General features: G+C 40.4%; 1 protein-coding gene across 3 annotated transcripts in view; it reads left to right on the top strand.

Annotated features, from left to right (window-relative positions):
* Positions 1-22,350, top strand: part of Spidr (scaffold protein involved in DNA repair) — a 389,790-nt gene that overhangs the window by 103,149 nt on the left and 264,291 nt on the right. For all 3 annotated transcript variants that reach the window (XM_008844506.3, XM_029569016.1, XM_029569017.1), the window contains 2 exons: positions 9,985-10,238; positions 15,623-15,723. In XM_008844506.3, coding sequence (XP_008842728.1) covers positions 9,985-10,238; positions 15,623-15,723 — 355 coding nt within the window. The remainder of the gene's footprint in view (positions 1-9,984; positions 10,239-15,622; positions 15,724-22,350) is intronic.

Here is a 22,350-nt window from a genome sequence, read left to right on the forward strand (position 1 = left end):
TTCTCTCTTTTTTCTGTTAGTTTGCCTAAGGATTTATCAGTCTTGTTTATCTTTTCAAGTACCCAACTTTTTGCTTCATTGCTTTTTTTTTTATTCCTGCATCATTAATTTCTGCCTTGATCTTAATGAGTTCTTTCCATATTCTGCTTTTGAAGTTTGGTTTAATCTTGTTTTTCACAGGCCTTTAAGTGTATCATTTAGTTACTGGAGCTCTCTCTGGTTTTCACTGTAGGTGTTTGGTGCTATAAATGTCCTCTAAAGACAGTTTTCATTGTGTCTTGTAATTTTCAGTATGTTATACTTTCCTTTTCAATCAGTTCTAGGAATTGTTTGTTTCCATCTTGATTTCTTCAATGATCCATTCACTGTTTGATCTCTATGAGTTGGTGTATTTTCTGTTTACTCTTGGTATTGTTTTCTAGATTTATTCCATTGTGAAGATAGGATACAAGGAGTCTTTCAGTTTTCCAGTATTTGTCAATAATTGTTTCCTGTACTTACATGTGATTTGTTTCTGAGAAAGTTCCATGAGCTGCTGAGAAGAATGCATATTCTGCACTTTTGTATAAAATGTTCTGCAGATGTCTGTTAGGGCCATCTGATGACTATGTCATTTAACTCCTGTGTTTTTGTGCTTTTTTATTGCTTGTTTTATCTGATTGGCCTCTGTACTGTTGAGAATAGAGTACTGAAGTCACATAGTATTACTGTGTTGGGATTATCTTTGACTTTAGATTTTTTAGATTTCTTTTTGACATTGAGCGTACCTGTCTTGAGTATGTACATGTTTAATATTGTACTGTCTTCTTTTATTGAATTTTTGAGAATTTCATACAATATATTTTGATCATATTTGCACACACCCCCTATCCATTCCCCCCCACAGCCACACACACACTGAGTTTCTTGCATTCTGTCATATATGTTAAGGCTTATCAAGCCATATTTGTGTCCCCGAATGTCCCTCAGTGGGAGTCCATCCACTGGAGCCTAGTCAACCTGCTTATCATCACTCCCTTGTGTCTTCCTCTACCTGTGCTCTCTTTATTAGTGGGCTGAGGGAACCTCTTTTTTTCTCTTGGATAATTTTGATTTGAGTCTGTTTGATTTGATACTATGATGGTGGTACCTGCTTGTTTCCAGCTTCCTCTTCTTTGGAATAGCTTTCTTCTTCCTTTCACCCAGGGTAATGTCTGCTTTTGATGGTCTGACTTAAAGGCAGCAAACACAATGATCCTGGTCTTGCTTTGGTTTTTGTTTTTCTCTTGGGGGCCATGTGCGGCCAAGACTGTAGCCGCCTGGCCAAGGAGGTAAGGGAGGGGCTGTATTTATTATTTTTTTCATGAGTGCATGTAAGTTCACTGGTACAGTGCCCATGGAGGCCAGAAGAGAGTGTCGGATTCCCTGGAACTGGAGTTACAGATGGTTGTTAACCACCATGTGGGTGCTGGGAACCGAACCTGGGTCTTCTGCAAGAGTAGCCAGTGCTCTTAGCTGCTGAGCCAGCTCTCCAGTCCTTGACTCTGTTTTTAAAATTTAGTTAGTTGTCTTGGGTTTTATTTTTGTTTTATTTTGTCTGTGGTCTTTTTGAAACAAAATCTCCCTGTAGTCCTAGCTGGCCTGGAACTTGCTGTATAGACCAGACTGGCCTTGCTCTCACAGAGATCCACCTGCTTCTGCTTCCTGAGTGCTGGGATTAAAGGCATAAGCCACCACACTTGGCTTAGTCTGTTCTTTGATGGGAAATTGACACTATTACTATTCTTAGTTATTATTGAAAGCTATGCACTATTTCCTGTCATTTTGTTGATTTTGTAGTATTTGGTCTTTTGCTTACTGTTCTAGCTTTATTTTTTTCCCCTGTAGGCCCTTGGATGTAACATTTTATTTAGTCCAAAGAATTTCTTGTAGTAGCCTGTTGGTTTGGTGGTCATAAATTCCTTTGGCCTGCTTTTATCATGCATTGCTTTTCTCTTCCATCAATCATAGCACATGGGGGCTTTTAATTTTTTTTCTTTTCTGTACTTGAAGAATTTCATACCCGTAATATAATGTGTTTTGATAAAAACTCGCCCTCATTCCTTTCCCTCCACTTTCTCCCCATCCCCCACTACCACTTTTTCCTTCCAAATTCATGTTCTCTGTTTTTTGAAAGTCATTGAGCCCACTTAGTGTTCTCTGTACGTACATCTGTTTAGGACCTTGAACTGGAACATGGGTAGCCTTTCATGCCCAATGTCCCTGAAGAAAATGGGCTCTTCCTCTCCGAGCAGTCATCAGTTACAAAAGCTTCGCATTTAGGGTTAGGAATTTGTGATTACCTCCCCATCCCCATGCTGGGATTTTGTCTGGCTTGGTCCTGTGCAAAGCTTGTGCATGTTGTCACAACTGCTGTGAATTCATATGTGCAACTGCTCTGTTGTGTCCCAGAAATCCCATTTTTGTTGTAGTCATCTACCACCTGTGGATCTTAAAATCTTTTTACCTCCTTTTGCATAATGATCTCTGAACCTTGGGAGTAGTAGGTGTGCTATAGACAACCAGTTTAGGTCTGGTCACTCTGCAGTGTCTTATTCGCTGCACATTGACGACTTCTGAATTTCTGTGTTAATCACATCTACAGCAAAAATAAGCTTCTATGATGAGGGTTGAGAAATGTACTAGCCCATGTGTATAAGAATAAGTCATTAGGAGTTTGTTTAATACTATATTCATTTAGCAGAATAATAGATTGCCCCAATATGTTCTGTGACCTCTAGCCACAGGTTTTAGGCCCTGATATTGGTGCTAGGCATGGGTTCTGTCTTGTGAAGCATTAAATCCAAGCAGAAGTGGTTGGTTACTTACATATTTGTGCCCTTCTTGCACCAGTGGACATATTTTTCCAGGCTGGTCATTGTTATAACTCCCAGGGTTCACAGCTGGTGTGGTTCATGATTACTTTTCTCTTCTAGTAGCAAGCATAGCACCTTCCAACACTATAAAAGCTAGTGATAGCAGCTTGATTTATCCATATTCTGTGATTCAAGTATGTGGTGTCTTCAGCTATATGGTCTTACCATCAAGCTCTGGAGGGTAACCAAGAGTAGTGGCGATACATAGATCTATGGGATCCCACTGATGAACAACTCCAAAAAATGTAACCCATTCCTGGCACTGGGTTTTTTATTTGCATATAGTGTCTATCAGGGGCATTAACCCCCCCCTCGTTATAGGGTAATTCCACTGAAAACCTTTATATATGTGTGTATATACACATTAAAAATTTTAATGTAAACAGGTTTTAGTAAAATACCAAAAGAATTTTAAAAACAGCAGTGCAGAAAATAACATTAAAATATTTGCATAATTATGACATTTTAACACTTCCATATTGTTTATGGAACACAGGCTTTTAAATTTTAGAAGTATTTACCTTATAAGCAAACAAAATGATTGTACATAAGCAGATTTTACATAGAGCAATCCCATCTGGAAAACCAGTTTCTGAAAGTTCTATTGGTGGCATATAGTTTTGCTGGGTATAGTAGTAGTTTATAGCTGTGAACTTTCAGAGGCTGAAATACATAATTACAAGCCCTTTTGGCTTTTAAAATTTATGTTGAGATGTCAGTTGTTATTGTGGTGGGTCTGCTCTTATTTGTCTCTTGCAGCTTCAATACTCTTTCTGTATCATGTGTGTTTACTGCTTTAACTATGATATGATTTGGAGAATTTCTTTTCTGGTCCTATTTGGTGTTCTGTATGCCTCTTGTATTTGAATGGAACTTGCTTTAGATGTGGGAAATGTTTTAATATGATTGTCTTTAAAGCATTTTTTATGCCCTAGGGATGGAGTTGTTTTCCTTCTGTGTTTATAATTTATAGGTTTGGTCTTTCCATGACACCCCCATGTTTTTGCATGTTCCCTCTGCACATTTTTAATTGTTATTACCATCCTTCCATGTTCAGTTCTTCTACCTTCTCTTCAAGCCCTGAGATTCTGTCCTCCTTTTTGCTGTCTCTGTTTGTTTGTTTGTTAGTTAGTTTGTTTGTTTGTTTTTTGTAGCCCCAGCTGGCCTGGAACTCACTATGTAGACCAGGCTGGCCTCAATCTCACAGATCCACCTGGCTCTGTACTCCTTTTGATTTATTCTAGTGGTGAGACCTTCCAGTGATCTTTTTATTTGACTTACTGAGCTTTTATTTCCTCTATCATTTCAATTTCTTTTTTCATCAGTATGTGTCTTTATTGAATTCTATTTTTGTATCCATCATTGACTTCCTTACTTCATTTAGTTGTTTTTCTGGGTTCTGTTAAAATTCATTCATGAGTTTGTTCACTTACTCTTTCAGTTCTTTGGAAGAACTGATTAACAAGTGTAAACATAACTCTGTAGATGATTGGGGTGTGCACACTGAAAAAAAAAGAAAATATCATTTGTCTTCCATCACCGAAATAAAAAATTTAATACTCTAAAAATACCTAGGGAAGTCGACCATGGGTCGTGTGTCAGCACCACTGCTGAGCGTGACTTTTGGTACAGTGACTCTGCACAGCCATCTCACATTGTTGAGAATGGTGCATTGGGTATGCACCACAGAGATGCTAGCATGTGTGGGCCCAGTGAAAGAAGCACAGTACACATCTGCTGTAATACTACTGTGATATGAAAAAATTTAAAGCTTTGTGCCTATACCAACAATGATATAGGCAAATAAAAAGTGGTATGCTCAGACTTTAGAATATATAGGAAAGAAAATTAATAATTTACAGCTACACTATCTTCACAAAATAATACTCTGGAAACAAGAAAAATAATACTCTTTGTGTTCATGTGAAAAAAAAGAGATCTTAATTGAAATGCAAAAGTACTTTCTTTCTTTTTTTCTTTTTTTTTTGTCTTTTTTTTTGAGACAGGGTCTCCCAGTAGCCCCAGCTGATCTGGAACTCTACTGTGCAGACCAGGTTGGCCTTGAACTCACAGAGATCCACCTGCCTCTGCCTCCCACATGCTGGGATTAAAGGTGTGTGCCACCATGCCTGGCTTGAGTGAAGTACAAAGCTATATCCTAAAGAAAATATCTCAGCTGTGCCTAGTTGTACAGGTCTAAAATCCTAGTTACTCAGCAGCCGAGACAGGAAAGCTGCAATTTCAAAGTGTGCTTTAGACACGGAGAGAGAAAGCCTATCCTGGACAACATGGTGAGACACTATGTCCAAATTAAAAGTGAAAAGAGTGCTCAGTGGTAGAGCTGCCTAGGCTTATACAGAAAATGAGATATAAGATTTAAGAAGATGAAATTATTTTAATATGGAGAATTCTCAAGTCATGGAAAAGGAGTGCAGCATCAAGGAGGACTCTTTTCAACTTGAGCTCCTCTGGTTCTGCGTGACTCTTTGTTGGCATTTGTTCTGAAGCTATTTGCAGAAAGCTGGTGTTCCTCCTGCTTAACTGATGGGTGAACGGGTAGCTTCAGGTACAAAACTGCAGGCGGAGAGGATAAACGCTTCATTTACTTTATTCTTTAAATGATCAAAATCATTGATGTGCCTAATAGGAGGTGACTATCCACACAGTCTTTTTAGAGGATACAGAGATGGGGAGTATCTTATTTTCCCATCAGTGTACATTTTTTATTGAATTTTTGTGCATTTCACACAATACATTGTAATCATATTTAGGCTCCTTCCCCCTTTTGCACCCCTCATAGTCACCCCCACACACACTGGATTTCATGTATTCTGACATCTGTGTTAAAGCCTATCAAGCCAAGTTTGCGTACCCAGATATCCCTCAGTGCAAGTTTATCTACTGGAGTCTAGTTGGCCTATCTAGAGCCTCTCCCTTAAAGAAGATCAATTCTTTCTTATTCAGCAGTAATCAGCTGCCAGTAGTTCCTCAGCTAAGTTGGAGCCTGATGCCCATTTCCCCAGTTCTGTGCTGAGTTTTTGTTTGATTGAGTTTGTACGGGTCTTGTGCATGCTGTCACCATTGCTGTAAGTTCATATAAGCAAGTTTCCAGAGGCCTGGAAGCCTCTGTTACCTTTTGTTCATGCACCAACCCTGGCTTTTACAGTCTTTCTGACCCCCTTCCACAGTGATCCCTGAGCCCTGTGGGTAAGTTTAAAATAACAGTCCTATCCAGGGATAAGCACTATGAGTCTCTTATTCTCTACACTCTGTCCAGTTGTGACCATCTGTGTGCATCACCCTCTGTTGCACATGGAAGCTTCACTGGTGAGAGTTGAGAGATGTATGACACTTACGGTTAAGCATCTCACAGACACTTATTCTTTGTAACCAGTTGTGGAACTCCATAATAGTCTGTAATAGTCTCCATCTGTTGCAAAAAGAAGCCTCTTTGTTAAGTGGCGAATGTTTTACTTGTCTGTAAATACAATGTGCCTAACAGCAGGTGACTACCCAAACTATTTTTATGAGAAGATGTAGAGGTCAGTAATATCTTTAAAAAAATTTTAACTGAATATTTGTGATTTTCATATACTATAGTTTGATAATATTTAGATTCCCTCGCCCTATCTACATCTCCCCCTTACTGATGCCTGCCCAATTTGATTATATATATATATATATATATATATATATATTTTTGTGTGTGAGTGTGTGTAGGGTGGAGAGATATATAAAATGCCTGTAGAGTTCGATTTGTGTCTCCAAATGTCCCTCAGTGTGGGTCTATCTACTGGAGCCTTGTAAACCTGCCAAGAGACCCATCTTTGTAAGGAACTGTCTCTCCTCCTCCCAGCAGCTATCAGTTGCCAAATGATTCATAGGTTGGAGTGAAATTTTTTTTTACCCACTTTCCCATGTCTATGCTGGGATTTTGTCAGGTTCGAGCCTGGATGGGATTTGTGCATGCTGTCACAATTGCTATGACTTCAGATGAGTAACAGACCAGCTGTCTGGAAAACTGTTTCCTTGTCATTTACTCTCTCAGGCTCTTACAATCTTTCTGCCCCTTCTTCCACAATGATTCCCTGAGCCTTGGGAGGCAGAAGTTTGAAATAAGTGTCCTACTCAAGGATGAGCACTCTGCAGCCTCTTGTTCGCTACACATTGGCCAGTTGTAGGTTTCTGTGTTAATCACCATCTGTTGTACAAGGAAGCTTCTGTGGTGAGAGTTGAGAGATGCATTCATCTTATGTAGAGAGGTTGCATCAAAGATGCAGCATTTCGGGCTAAGTGTCTCACAGACGCTTATTCTCTGCATTTTATCAGTTGTAGAACTCTAATCTCCATATTTTGCAAAAGGAAGTTTCTTTGATGAGTGGTGACAGGTGTACTTGTCTGTAAATATAAGAATGCATATTTGGAATAAAGTAAGAAATTATGTTGATCTAGGAATGTGGCAAAAGCATATTTTTCTCTAGGTCTGTGACCTCTCCTGCCATATGTATTTGGCTATGTTTATAGTACCACTCATAAGGTCCCTCCCATTGAGAGGACCTTAATTCCAATTAGACAGGTGTTGATTACCCCCAAGATAAAAGTGCTCCTACTGCAACAATAGCAATAGTTTGCTGGGCCAGTCACTGTTATTTACTAGGCTTTACAGCTGTTTAGGACCACTGATTGCTTTTCTCCCTTGACAAACTATATAGTATCCTCTGATACCGTGAGAGCTAGTCTTCAGGGAGGAAGCTTCCAGGCCAGTTTCAGCTCCATTGCTCCAAGTCATGTTTCTGAAGTATGTCCTGTCTTCAGCAATACATTCTTACCTTCAAGTACTGGGAGAAAATCAAGGGCTGTGGTAGTAGCCTGTGTTGTTTTGAAAGTCTCTTGGACTACCCTGACTAACAACTCCAAGGGAGATTTCTCCTGTCTGACACTGTTTCTTGTTATATCTCCTTTAGCTATACACATTGTGCTGGATAGCTTTACTGTCAACTTGACACACCTGGGTTGAAGGAGCCTCAATTGGGGAATTTCCTTCATTAGACTGGCCTGTGGCCATGTCCATGGGGCATCTTCTTGATTGTTGAGTGATGTGGGAGGGCCCAGCCCACAGTGGGTGGTGCCGCCCCTGGGAAGGTGGGCCTGTGTTGCTTAAGAAAGCAGGCTGAGTAGGGGCCAGGGAAGCAAGCCAGTAAGCAGTGTTCCTCCATGGCCTGTGCTCCAGCTCCTACCTCTAGGTTCCTGCCCTGAGTTCCTACCTTGGTCTCCCGGATAACTTGTGACCCAGGAAATGTAAGCTAAATAAACCCTTTCCTCCCCAAGTTGCTATTGGTCAGAGTGTTTTGTCATAGCAATGAAGAAACAAACTAGGACACACATGCACTCATATACAGATATTGTATGTGTATTTTTCAGTAGACTGTTGAACTAATACATTTCCTCTGAGTTTCTATACCTCAAGTATTATTTCTCCTCTCTCTCTCCTTCCCTCCCTCCCTCTCCCTCTTTCTAACTCTCCCTCCTCCTCAGTTAAAGTACTCCCATTTCCCCTTAATAATACCTGTCTCCTATTAGCCCCCCTCTCTTGAGCTCCTTCTACTTTACCCCCATGGTTCCTTATATAACTGTCTCTTCTCCCTTCCCAGCCCCCATTTCTCCCATCTCACCATTGGTAACAGGTGTGTCCTACTTCCCCTCTCTCAAGCTGCTGCTTTTCTTTGCCTCCATGGTTCCTTTCCATTTTCCTCACTCCTGTAGTTACATCAGGTTATATACTTACATAAAAGGATTTGGTGCTAACATCTCTAAGAGATCTACAAAACCGTGGAATAAACAAATAATTCCATCATGGTATTTTAGTGTGTATCTGAGCAAAGACAGAAAATAGAAAAAGAAAGATAACTGATTTTCCTCTGCAGGATGGCCCTGTGATACAAATTTCTGTTTTTTAACCCAATTTTCAGAAATATTTGTATTGGTTACTTTTCTGTTGCTGTGATAAAACACCTTGGACGAGGCGACTTATAAGAGGAAGAGTTTATTTTGTTTATGGTTCCAGAGGGGTAAGAGTGCATCATGGTTGGGGGGCGGGGTATGGCAGCACAGGTGACTGGAGCAGAAAGCCAACCACTCACATCTCCAAGCAGGCACAGGGCCGGGAGACTGGAAATGGCAAAGCTTAAAGGCTCTCAAAGCGCCCCGCCCCAGTACCGTGCTCCCTTAGCAAGGCTGCACCTCCTAAGACCTCCCCCAAAACACCACCAAGTGAGGACAGAATGCCCAAGTACTTGGAGCCTATGGGGACATTCTCATTCAAACTACAGTAACTAAATTCAGAAATTTGGTAAAACAAGGAAGAAACATGTTAAGAAATGTTTAAGAAGCTAGTCAATGACTCACATTCTTAGATACTTCCTGTTGCTAATAACAAGACCTAATTATTGTGTAGAAAATATACTGGAATTGTGCTAGAAGTTTTCCTATTTACTCTTGTCAGTTTCTTTGTTGAACTAAATGGGTTATACCTGAAGACACAAAATCTTTATATTTGGTTTATAACAAATAGTATTGTTTATCTCCTCATTAAATTTTAAAATCCAAGAGAAATTTTCTATTTTTCTCGCTCAGTAAGTATCAGATAATGATGACGTCCTTAGCCTTTCAGATACTATTACCAGCTTATTTTGGAGACTGCCTATACTTATGGCATGGCACCTATTATTAGTTTCCTGGAGGGAGATAGAAATACACTTGTGTTGATGTTGATGGAGTCTATGAAATAGTGTCTGACCTGCAGCTAGTTTAATTTCTTCTTTCTTGTCTTGTACTGCAGTTTGCTTCAGAACAGTGATAGATGTGGCCAGGCTTGGTGACTCACACCGTTAATTCTAGTACTCCGGAAACAGAGACAGGCAGATCTTTGTGAGATACAGGCCAGCCTGGTCTACATGGGGAGTTCCAAGATAGCTGGCGCTACAGGGAGACTGTTTCAAAAAAGCCAAAACAACAACAACAAAAGTATGATAACATGTCTACATGTGAGCTTAAATGAACAATATGTAATTATAACTTTTATTTTTTCAAGCCAATTTCTACAGAAATTTTGGAGTATTCATCTGAGAGTGACAAAGAAGATGACCCGGAGAATGTCCTGTTCATTGATGCAGATTCCCCTCACAAATACTCTGTGGATTTTGAATCAGACACAAGACAGATTATGCATAGACTGATTGACTCAAAGGCAAAATCAACAGAGCCCAGCTTGAATTCACCCCAGAAAGAGACAGCCAAGTTTCCCAAGACTCTAGAAAATTCAGCAACGAAAAAGAAGCTTTTAAGGTTAAATCATATTTTAAATATTTTTTTTCTTCAGTTTTTCTGTTTCTTCAAAAACTCAGGCAAGGCGTGGTGGCACACACCTTTAATCCCAGCATTCAAAGGAAGCAGAGGCAGGCGGATCTTTGTGAGTTCAAGGCCAGCCTGGTCTACATAGTAAGTTCAGGTCAGCTGGGACTACAGGGAGACCCTGTCTCAAAAAGACAAAAAAAAAACAAAAAACAAAAAAAAACTTGTTTAATCGAGAAAGAAAATGAACAAAATAGAATTGTAATTTTGGTAAGTTATTACTGAAGCCTGTTCTGGAGCTGATTTAAGAAATTGTTCATTCAGGTGGAGCATTATTGACTTGCATGACTACCTTCTTAGTAGAAATTTGTTGTTTAGCTTATCAAGTTACATTGTGGATCAGTGTTTTAGGTGCTGCCTCAGTCAGTAGAGACAAGAGAATCACAGTTGCTTCATCAAGTAACTTCTTTTTAAAATATTTTTTATTTATTATTTTTATTTTATGTGTATTGCCTGCATGTAGATAAATGCACCCCTGTTGTGCAATGCCCGTGGAGGACAGAAGAGGCTGTTGGATCCCCTGGAACTGGAGTTATGGATAGCTGTTAGCTGCCGTGTGGGTGCTGGGATTCGAACCTGGGTCCTCTGTAAGAACAGTCAGTGTTCTTAACCACAGAGCCATCTCTCCAGCCCCCATCAAGTAACTTTTAAGAGAAAAATAGAAGTAGATATGTATCCTATCAGCTTACTGGTGTGAGATGAGTGTGGCATGAGAGATTAGTCAGATCGGCACATGCAAATAGAAATATGAGAAAGCCAAGAACAAGGGACCAGAAACTGTTGGTGTGACTGTGGAGAGGCACAGTAGGAATCATTGTCATTAGTATGTCAGTCAGAGGCTGATGTCGGGAGCCAAGCAGAATGTGTGAAGTACCTTGTAGGACTTGTCCCAGCCCCATATCATACTAGGTATATATCGTTGTTTGTTTTAAATAGGAAAAAAATAATGCCCCACTCCCCACCAAAGCAAAATAGTGAAAGTGAGAAAGAACTTGTATCAAGCAGAAGTAGTAGAGCGATCTTAGAGAAAGGAGTCCCTGTAGAAAGAGAACATAGTCTTGAAGAGGTGAATCCATTGATGTTGTTTCCACATCAAAGTAGGTCATTCTGTGTGCACTGAGAGCTACTGGCTAAAGGAGTGTGTGATGCATAGTTTGGAACCAGTGCTAGTACTCCTGCTCTGGGTAGAGAGAGTTTGCTGCTTTTGTTCTGAAAGGAATCCAGCCTCTAGAGTAGTTGCAAGAATAGTGTTTGTTGAGTCCATGGTAGTATGATTGTATCATGCTGAGAAAGTTTATGCCTGTTCCCAGTGTTTTGTTTTTATAAAATAAGGTCCAGGATGAGTATCCATTCTAGAAAACCCTCATTCCAGTGTATGAGAGCTTGTCCCAAGATGTCATGAAACCAAAAAAGAGATTACAAGATTATACAGAATGCAATTAATTGGTGACTTACTGGCAGAAGTTTGGATTTGGGGAAAGCAGGAAGTCTAGTGGATCCCTGTGATTTGAGTCAGAGGAAGACGGTTTATTAAATGGTCATGACAAAAGTAACCTCATCCAGACCAGAATGAATCTGGTTTATCTCAAGCTTATATCAAACATATCAAGCACATCTTAGTGCTGATGGGTCCAGTCATAAAGCTGTATATACACTTTGACAGTTTTGTTTATTTATAGTGGGAAATTTTACAGGGGAAACCCACCAGAGCTACTCAGGTGTAGTCGTGACTGTTATGATTCAAGATAATCACAGTTATGCCAATTTGAATCCATCAGTGCCCCAAATGAAGGTGTGGCCTTAGAAGAGAATGGTAATTGGATGTGGTAGTACAAACATAGGATTGTTGAGTTCAAGAGAAGCCAAGGTTACATGGGAGTATGAAGCCAGCCACGTACAGTTAGACTCCAAAAAGCCAAGAACTAGGACTATAACTCAGGTGGAATATTTGCCTAGCATGTGCAAAGCCCTGGGTTCAGTCCTGTGTGGGAAGGAAGGAGAAAGGAAGGAACGCCGGAATGAAGGAGGAAGAAAGGGAGGAAAGAAAAGGAGGAAGGAAAGGTAGGGAGGGAGAGATTGAGATAAAAATGACTTTACTGTTAAAGGTGATACAGTACAGTTCCAGAACACCATGTCCCCAACCCTCCTGAGGGCCTTCTGTGTGCCAAGTATGCTTTCCTATGCAGGAGACCCAACAGTAGGCAAAACCCTTGCCTGTTATGGGGAGAGAATGTCAGCCAGGAAGTAAAGTAGCTGTAACGTTAGGAATGAAGCATTATGGGAAAACAGGCATCATTTCACTTTTAGTTTTTAAATTTATTTATATTATTTATTTTATGTATATGAGTGTTTTGCTTGCATGTATGTTAGTGTACTCCTGTCATGCAGTGCCCCCGGAGGTCAGAAGAGGGCATTGGATCCCCCTAGAACTAGAGTTAGGGACAATGGTCAACCTTCATGTGGGTACTGGGAACCAAACCTGGATTCTCTAGAAGAGCAGCCAGTGCTCTTAACTGCTGTCCCATCTCTCCAGGGCTGTTTCAATTTAAACAAAACCCCTGCAGATGTTATGTATTGAGTAGCTGCCCAAAAAAGGGGAGCTGCCATTTCCTGAGGTGAGACAGGAGGAATGTACAGGGAATGCAGTGATGTTTGTCTTGGGTGCTCTCGTAAATCGTGAGGTTTCTTGACCATTTGAAGATGGTCATTGAATATCTGAGGAGGAGTCTGAGTCTGGGCTTCGCAGGCAAGCCTACTGTTAGGGTGGTGAATTTGTCAGTGCCTGTGCCCTGGTGGTTTTAGATCATGAGCTTTGTCAAAATAAGTTACCAGGAGAGGGAAGCGTCCATTTTCTTAATGTGTGTAATGCCTGCTAAGTGGACCAAGCTCGAGGGGTTGGACCTACACTCAAAAGTGTTTGGAGAACACAAACTAGACTTGACAGAGCTTAAAAAATAGAAAACATGAAGTGATAGGGGGAGGGCAGGGAAGTAAGGGGTGAATCTGAGAGGAGATGGGGATGGGAGTCTGAATATGATCAAAATATACGAAATTTTCAAAAAATCAATAAAGATGTGCTCTTGTAAAACTGGGTTAGTTCATAGGCGGTCCAGGATGCAGGAGCTTCATGGAGGTTGTGCTGTGGAAAAGGGCTGATGAGGGAGGAGCCAAAGTGAGAACGCCATTGTGCCTAAGGGAAAGGTATCTTCCTGAAGAAAGGGTCCCTGACTGCAGTGCAAGTCTTGGGCCGACATCTGTGTTTCACTGTGGAAGGTGGAGGTGTGGCGCTGCCTCAGAGAGGTGGTCAGTCAAATGGATCGCTGCAGATTTCAGAGAGGATAGAAAGCAGGAAGCCATAAATACATGGCTTGGGCTTTGCAACACTGTTGCTCTAAGGAGTTGTAATCGGCTAAGGGACTGTGGAGTCCTCAGTCCTAAGGCTCAGATATCATTGTGGAAGAGGGGGCAGAGAGATTATGAGCGGGTAGGCAAATACAAGGGAACGATGTTGTCTAGGCACCACAGGGAATTTCCACATATGAACTAACAGCACTTGTGACTACCTGCATAAGACCTGTGCAAGCCAAAACCAGACAGAAACCCAGCATGTAAAGGGGAGGTGAGTAAGAGGTCCCAGGGCTAGCTGAGGCTCTGTTAGTAACTGACAGCTGCTGGAAGAGGGAGAGTTAGTTCTCTTTAAGGGTGTGACTCCTGGTAGGGTGACTGGACTCCAAGGGATGAACCCACACCCAAGAGCTTTGGAGAAGCAGAAGTTAGACTCTATAAACCTTATGAAAGGAAAATAGTAGGGGCCAGAGAGATGGCCCAGCAGTTAAGAGCACTGGCTGTTCTTGCAGAGGACCTGGGTTTGATTCCCAGTACCCATATGGAGGCTAACAACTGTAATTCCAGTTCCAGGGGATCTGATACCCTCTTCTGACCTCTGTGGGCATTATACAACATGGGTGTACTTACATACATGCAGGCATTGCACTCATACACATAAAGTAAAAATAAAAATTTAAAAAGGAAAATAATAGAGGACGTGCAGTTCAGGAGGTGGACAGGAAAGGTGGTCTGAATATAATTAAAATACATTGTATGAAATTCTCCAAGAACAAATTTTCAAAAAGATGAGAAAACCTTCACCTTGTTTGTATCTTGATGGAAAAAGTATTGGAAGGAAGGAGAAACTGCTAAGTCAGGATAGAAGAGGACAGCCACTGACATTTTCCCTGATGCAGTGAAGAAGGGAGGCCACAGCAGGGATGGCCTGTTCACTAGTTCAGACTCTCCAGTGAGGGGCATGAGAAGTGTAGAGTCTAGGAGGCTGCAAGGATGTATCTGGAGAGGAACAAGGTGGTCCATTTGTGGACAGTGATAGGGAGGCATGCATGCCTGTACACGTGAGTATGTGTGGCTTGAGAACCAGTTCTTTCCAGTTACCTCTGTATTATTGAGTTAACTTCTTTAATCAGATTATAGAGAGCATGAAGAGGGAGAGCTGAAAGTGAGGGGGGCATTGTATGACTCATTACACTGTTGAGTGGGCTGGGAAGTACTCTGGACTTGTCTGACAGCATGCGGTCTTACTAGGAATGGTGGGCATGAACTGAGCTTGAAACTAACTGGCCAGTGTAGAGTCCTGGGGCTTCAACAACACAGCATGGGCTGTTGTGAACTGGGGCTTGTCCAGGGATCTATCAGAAGGAATTGACAGAAGTTCCGAAAGAAGAGCCATTATGTTGGCCCATGAAATTTAAACAGTAAGGGAGGAGTCAGCGTGTTCCAGGAATCAGGGTGGGCAGAATGCAGCGATGTAGGTTGGACCAACAGATTGTGGATGGAAAGAGGTTGGTCATACACTTTTGGAGTCGAGCGCCTAGATAATTCCAGCAGCTGAGACTCTGAACTCACTTTCCATTTACCAGTTTGCCTGTTTGGAGACCCCAGTCCCTGGCAGAACACAGCATTCTTCTGTTCCTAGCACTGTGATAAGTACAGGCAGTAAACATAGAGCACGTTTACAGAGTGAACAGATTAAGGAAATATTGAAAGGGAATCAAACTACTATTTCATTGTCAGCATCCAAGAGTATAAGACTCTTACTTAGGAAGCAACACTAGTCTACTTTTCTAAGAATCAAAAATGCAGGCTCTAAGAAAAGTCAGAATTGGGAATGAAAAAAGACTGTAGTACCAAAATATTCTGGAATTTGGCGTGTGTTGTGTGTTCCTGCTCTTGGGGGGGGGTGTAAAATATAAACGTTCAGCTGTTTTGAAGCTTTCTTGTTAAACTTAGTATAATTCATTAAACAGAGGCGGGCTTGCTGAAAGACTAAATGGACTGCAGAATCGAGAGAGATCTGCTGTTTCTTTGTGGAGACATCAATGTGCTCCTTACCAGAAGACACTTTTAGGTAAGATTTGCATAGACTTCTAAGATGGTGGATACAAAACATTCCAGGTAACAGGTTCCTTCTGCATTAAAGTATATGTGGGTGATTTTCATGAATTTAAAAAAAATTCTCCAGTATAATTAAAAAGTATTTTGGGGGTGTGCTTGGGAGATGCTCAGTCCATACAGTACTTGTTGGATATGCGTGGGGATCTAAGTTCCGTTCCTCACACCTGTGTGAAAAGCTGGGCGTCGCAACAAACACGTGATGGAACACTAGCGAGGTAGATGGGATCAGTGCAGCCAAAGGCACTCCATGCTCAGTGAGAAACTGTCTCAAGAAAGGTAGAGGACAGCTGTCAACCTCCAGCTGACACACACCCCACAGAAAAACAATGTGAGACGTCAGCTGTTACAGCATTTCAAAAGCCATGCATTCTACTTCCGTTTCATTGTACAGTATCTACAAGGAAATTTTAATATCCTAATTAGAAAACATAAAAATGCCTTCAATATAGAAAAGACTATCTGATATTAAAGACAGTAGTCTATATGGATGCCTATTAAAAAACTAAACTTCAGTAGATCACCAGTCTAGGCAGCTGTTTCAGCAAATCCTGTGTACACCAGTCTAAAATATTTAATCCAAACGGAATCATTATTCTTTGGTAGAAGTCTAGGTCACTCAAGGTACACTTGAAAAAGTTGAGACACTTTTCACTGTGAACATCCTGAACATCTTTACATATCAGAAATACTTCCTACTTACTAACCATTTATAGGGTTTTTTTTATTCCTTCATGCAGATTGCTTCTATCAGTAACCTTTTTTATTTTATGAGGGTAGAAAAATAAGCTAAATACATTTTTCATTCCCTGTCCTTTATAAAAAGTGGGTTAAGAAATTCATATCACAAAAATTAGTGTCAAGGCTATCAAGATGATTTTGCCTTATATGGTTTCCCACATTGTGCTCAGAAAGTAAGTCCAAAGACCACAGATTAATAATAATCTACGTGGTGTGGCCAGTGAGGTGGTTCTGCAGGTAAAGGTGCTTGCTGCCAAGCCTGACAGCTTGACTTTGATCCCCAGAGCCCACAAGGTGGAAGGAGAGAACCAATTCCCAAAGGTTGGCCTGTCATTTCCACATGCTTGTTAAGGTGCACATGTATGTCCCACCCCCCACCACACGCTTGCTAAGGTGTACATGTGTGCCCCCTCCACCACACACTTGCTATGATGCACATGTGTGCCCTGCCCCCCCCACGCTATGGTGTACATGGGTACCCCCCCAGCACAAAATAAATAAAATGAAAAAAAGATTGTATGATGGATTTTAGTGGGCTATAATCCTTGATCTATACAGCAACATTGGTGCTAAAATACAAATAGAAATCTTCAGTGAGAATTTGATTCATCTCAGATAATAAACATAATAAATATAACAAAGGAAAATGTTCATATATACATTATTGATGGGTTTGTATATATCATCAGATTGATACATATATGCTAAATATCTTTTCCTATTAAAACATGCTGACTCAATCTCAGCTGTTTTCAAGTTTATTCTTTGTGGCGTGGGAGTCTCTTGGACCACTCTGACTAACCACTCATAGGGAAGTCTCTCCTGTCTGCACTGTGTTCCTTGCCATAGAGTCCCAGGTATACATATGCACTGATGTTCAGACTCCATATGTGTATTTCTCAGGGGGTTCTCGAGCCAACACATTTCCCTCCAGCTTCCCACACCACCCAGCCTCCCTCCTCAGTCCAAGCACCCCCATTTTCCCACCCCCCTACAGCACCTGCAGCCCACCATTTCCACTCTTCTGAGTTTCCTCCCGCCCACCCCCATGGTCCCCTGCATGTCCCTCCCTTCTCCCCTCCCAGTGAGATACCCCCAGTTTCCTCACCTCCTCCGTGGAAACACCTGTTCCCTACTATCCCCTTCTTTCAAGCTCTTTCTTTCCCTTTACCTCCCTGTTTTCTTTCCATTTTCCTAACTCCAACTGTTACATCAGGATATATACTCACATATAAGGGATTGGTGCTACCATACATAAATGAGTGAGAACGTACATCTCTTGCTTTTCTGAGTCTGTGTTACTTCACTTAGTACAACAGTCTCTAGTTCCATCCTGCAAGTTTCATTTTTTCTTACAGCTCAGTAGAGCTCCTTGGTGTAAATGTAGAACATTTTCATTATCCATTTGTCAGTTGAGGGTCATTTAGGTTGTTTCTGTTTCTTATTGTGAAGAGAGCAGCAACAAATATGAATGTACAGGTATCTCTGCAGTAGGATGAATCCTTTGGTTATATGCCAGGAAGTGGTATAACTGGATCATATGGTAGGTTCACTTTTGGGTGTTCAAGAGTTCTCCACAGAGCTTTCCACAGTGGTTGCTCGAGTTGCATTCCCACTATCAGTGGATGGATGTTCCCCTATTCTCACATCTTCACCAGCATTTGGTGTCTTTGGTTCTCTTGATCTTAGCCAGTCTGACTGGAGTAGGATGGAATATTAAAATGGTTTTTCTCTGCATTTCTCTAATTAGTAAGGATGTTGAGACATTCTTCACAGAACTAGAAAAAAAAAATCCTAAAATTCATATGAAATCACAAAGGCCCCCAGATATCCAAAGCAAACTTGGGCAAAAAGAGCAATACTGAGGAGAATCATCATATTAGTTCTCAGATTATATTACAGAGCTATAGTCATAAAAACAGTGTGGTACTGGCATAAAAGGAGACACATAGATCAATGGAACACAGTAGAGGACCCAAACTTGAGTTCATGTAAGTAAGGTGCCAAGAACACACACTGGAGGAAAGACAGCATCTTAAACAAATGATGCTGGCAAAACTGGATCTCCACCTGTAGAAGAATGACATTAGCCCTTATCTTTCTCTCTGCACAAAAGTCAACTCCAAGTGAATCAAAGACCTCAGTATAACACCCGAAACATTGAAGAAAACATTGGTAGTACTCTACAAGATATAAGCATGGGAAAGAACTTTCTAAATCAGACACCAGCTGCTCAGGCATTAAGGTCAACAGTCAACAAGCTACAAGGACTTCATTAAGCTACAAAGCTTCTGTACAAAAAAAGAAACAACCAAGGAAGGGAAGAGGAAACACACTGAGTGGGAGAAAATCATCACCTCTTACAGATCTGAGAGGCTCAATATCCAGAATATACAAAGAACTCAAAAAATGAAGAAGAAAATAAATGAATCAATAAAAAGATGGGCTATAGACCTGAACAGAGTTCTCAAATGAAGAAATAAAAATGGCTAAACCACACCTTAAGTGCATACACCTGCATACAGGACACAAAAACCACACACACACACACACACACACACACACACACACACACACAGAGAGAGAGAGAGAGAGAGAGAGAGAGAGAGAGAGAGAGAGAACACAATTCATTTAGAACACCCATGAAACCATTTTCCAAAGACAAAATTTTCTTATTTGTCATTATGATTATTTTTTTTATGATGATGTAACTGAAGATCTGCTCTCTTAGCAAAAACTTAAGTATATAGAGCAGCGTGGCGGATTATAGGCACTACACCATCTGTTTGCTCACCAGGGCGTCTTTATCTTGTATTAGCAAAGTTTGCACCCTTTGCAGCCATGTGCTCATTTACCTCAACTGCTGGAGCCATCGCTCCAGCCCTTTCTTTTACCACTTACACCTCCCATCTCACCCTCTGCTTATAAGTCTGGTTACTTCATCCAAGAAAAGAATCTGAAGCTTAGAAGGGAAGCTGTAATGATCTCTGTTACAGATGGCATGCTCTTAGGTGTCTAGAAAACTCCAAAGACTACCAATAAATAAATAAATAAATAAATAAATAAATAAATAAATAAATAAATTTTCTTTTACCACTTACACCTCCCATCTCACCCTCTGCTTATAAGTCTGGTTACTTCATCCAAGAAAAGAATCTGAAGCTTAGAAGGGAAGCTGTAATGATCTCTGTTACAGATGGCATGCTCTTAGGTGTCTAGAAAACTCCAAAGACTACCAATAAATAAATAAATAAATAAATAAATAAATAAATAAATAAATAAATAAATAAATAAATCTCATGAGTTTAAATTCCAAAGACATTTAATACCTCCATAATGAAAATTTTAAATCTTTAAAGAAAGAAATTGAGGAGGACATCAGAAAATGGAAGGACCTCCCATGCTCATGGATTGGAAGAATTAATATTGTGAAAATGATCATCATACCAAAAGCCAATTATAGATTCAATGCAATGTCAATCAAAATCCCCATGACATTTTTCACAGAATTGGAAAATATCATCCTAACATTCATTTGGAAGCACCAAAGACCTCAGATAGCCAACCCCCCACTAGAGCCCTTTTACTCTGTCTTCCCTGCCACTGTTTGCTATGTTGTTGGCACCCCCAGCCATTCCCCAGTAGTCTATCCAGTGAATCTAATCAGCCTATCTAGAGGTCTTTGTTTTAGGAAGGTCAGCTGTTCCTCATCTAGTAGAATCAGTTGGCAATATTCCTTTAGATAAGATTGGGGTCTGCTGTTCATTTTCCCAGTTTTATGCTGGGTTACTATCTGGGAGTCTCTTGGGCCACCCTGGCCAACAACTCAAAAGAAGGTATCTCCAATCTGGCATTGTTTTTTGTTATGTAGCCTTTAGCTAAACATATGGACTCTTAAAAAATCATATTGGCCCCTTTAATCTTTGGTTATACTTTCTTTTTTGGGTGTTTAAGTCCATACAGTTGGCCCAGATAGACCAATTTATTTTTACTCGTAGGACTGCTTGAGGATCTGTTATAAATAAATAAAATAAAACTCATGAGTTTAAATTTTTATGAGCATAAGTCAGTAAATTGAAGGACTTAATAAAATGTTTGAAAACAGCCTGGAGAGATGGCTCAGTTAAAAACATTTGCTGTTCTTCCAGAGGTCCCGGGTTCAGTTCCCAGCACCCACATGGCAACTAACAACTGTTCATAACTCCAGTTCCAGGAGATCCAACACCTTCTGGCCTCCACAGGGCTTTGCACTCACATGATGCACTTACATACATGCAGACAAAGCACACGTAAAACAAATATTTTTAAAAATCTCTTGAGAACTATGACTTTCTTTAGGCTTCATATTGGTTTTTAAAGAAATTGTTCCAACAGATGAGACTTTCTTCCAAAGCCTAGGGATCTCTCAGATCTTCTCTAGTTTGCAGACACCTCCTGCATACTTGATGTGGAGGCCTGGTATTTAGCCAGTTGTCTTCAGACTTTAGTGACTGTGACCCAAATTAAGACATACATCTTACATCATGTCTAATACATACATGACAAACATACACAGACACCACACAAACACACCCACCCACACACACACACACACACACACACACACACAACACAAACTGAAACATTTCACAAAACAACACTATGATGGAGTCCAATGTATTCTCTTTTGTGGGGAGTTAGGATTTAGATTTTGCTTTGGATATTTATTTGTGGGAGAGGATAATATACTTCTACTGAAGACAAACATTTTAAAGTCTTGAGATGTTTTTATTTATTTATTTTTTTTCTCCCTGGCCCCTTACAGTTCTTTTTTTCCCCTTTCTTTTTATTATTATTATTTTTTAACTTTGAGATAAATCTTTGTCATTGTAAATAATGGTTTATTGTTCCTACATTTAAATGATTAGCATTTTGTTGAAAATTTATGAGTCATTTTATCTTTAGTGTCCTTGTGAGTGATATCTTTGTCTGGTTTGTGTATCAGGGTTCAACTGGCATCGCAGGATGAGGTAACAAGTTTTCTCTCCTGCTTTTTGAAAAGTTTGTAAAGAATTTATCTTAATTGCTTGGCATAGCTCTCAAATTTGGTTCTAGATTTTCTTAATGAGCTATTGGGAAGTGGTGGAATCTTTGGAGTTGTAGAATCTAGTTAAAGAAGCAAGTCGGTGCATGCATCTCTAATCTGTATGTATCTGATTATTACTAGTCATCATCGGTTGCACTTGGATCCTTGGCGCCTGTGTATGTCATCGGGTAGATTTCAATGGTAATGTTTATCACCTCTACTAATTAGCATGATGTAAATTTCCATGCTTCCTCCTCAAATATAATACATTTTTAAAATGTGTTGATTTTTTGGTGTGTGTGTATATCACACAGAACATCCAAACTATCTCATTCAACTATACACTTCCCAGATAGCACCCTCCCATACCCTCCCTCCCCCTACTAAAGCCCTTATACTCTGATATCCCTGCTACTGTCTGCTGTGTTCTCAGCAACCCCGGCCATTCCCCATTACTTACCCTTCTAGAGGTTTGCCCTTCTGGTGAATCTAGTCAGCCTATCTAGAGGTCTTTCTTTTAGGAGGGTCAGCTGTTCCTCACCTAGCGGTATTCAGTTGTCAATATCCTTTGGAAACAGGGAGGTAAAAGAAAAGAAATAACCTGAAAGAGAAAAACAGTAGGAAACAGGCCTTAATAAGGGAGCTAGGGATAAAAATTGGGTTAGTCTAAGGGAGGGGTGAGGGAAGTGTATACAAGGAACCTAGGGCATGAAGGGAAGGAAGGAGCTTTTTATTTTTATTTATTTATTTATTTATTTATTTATTTATTTATTTATT

Source organism: Nannospalax galili, unplaced genomic scaffold (assembly GCF_000622305.1).
Source record: "Nannospalax galili isolate Female #2095 unplaced genomic scaffold, S.galili_v1.0 scaffold462, whole genome shotgun sequence".
Lineage (NCBI taxonomy): Eukaryota > Metazoa > Chordata > Mammalia > Rodentia > Spalacidae > Nannospalax > Nannospalax galili.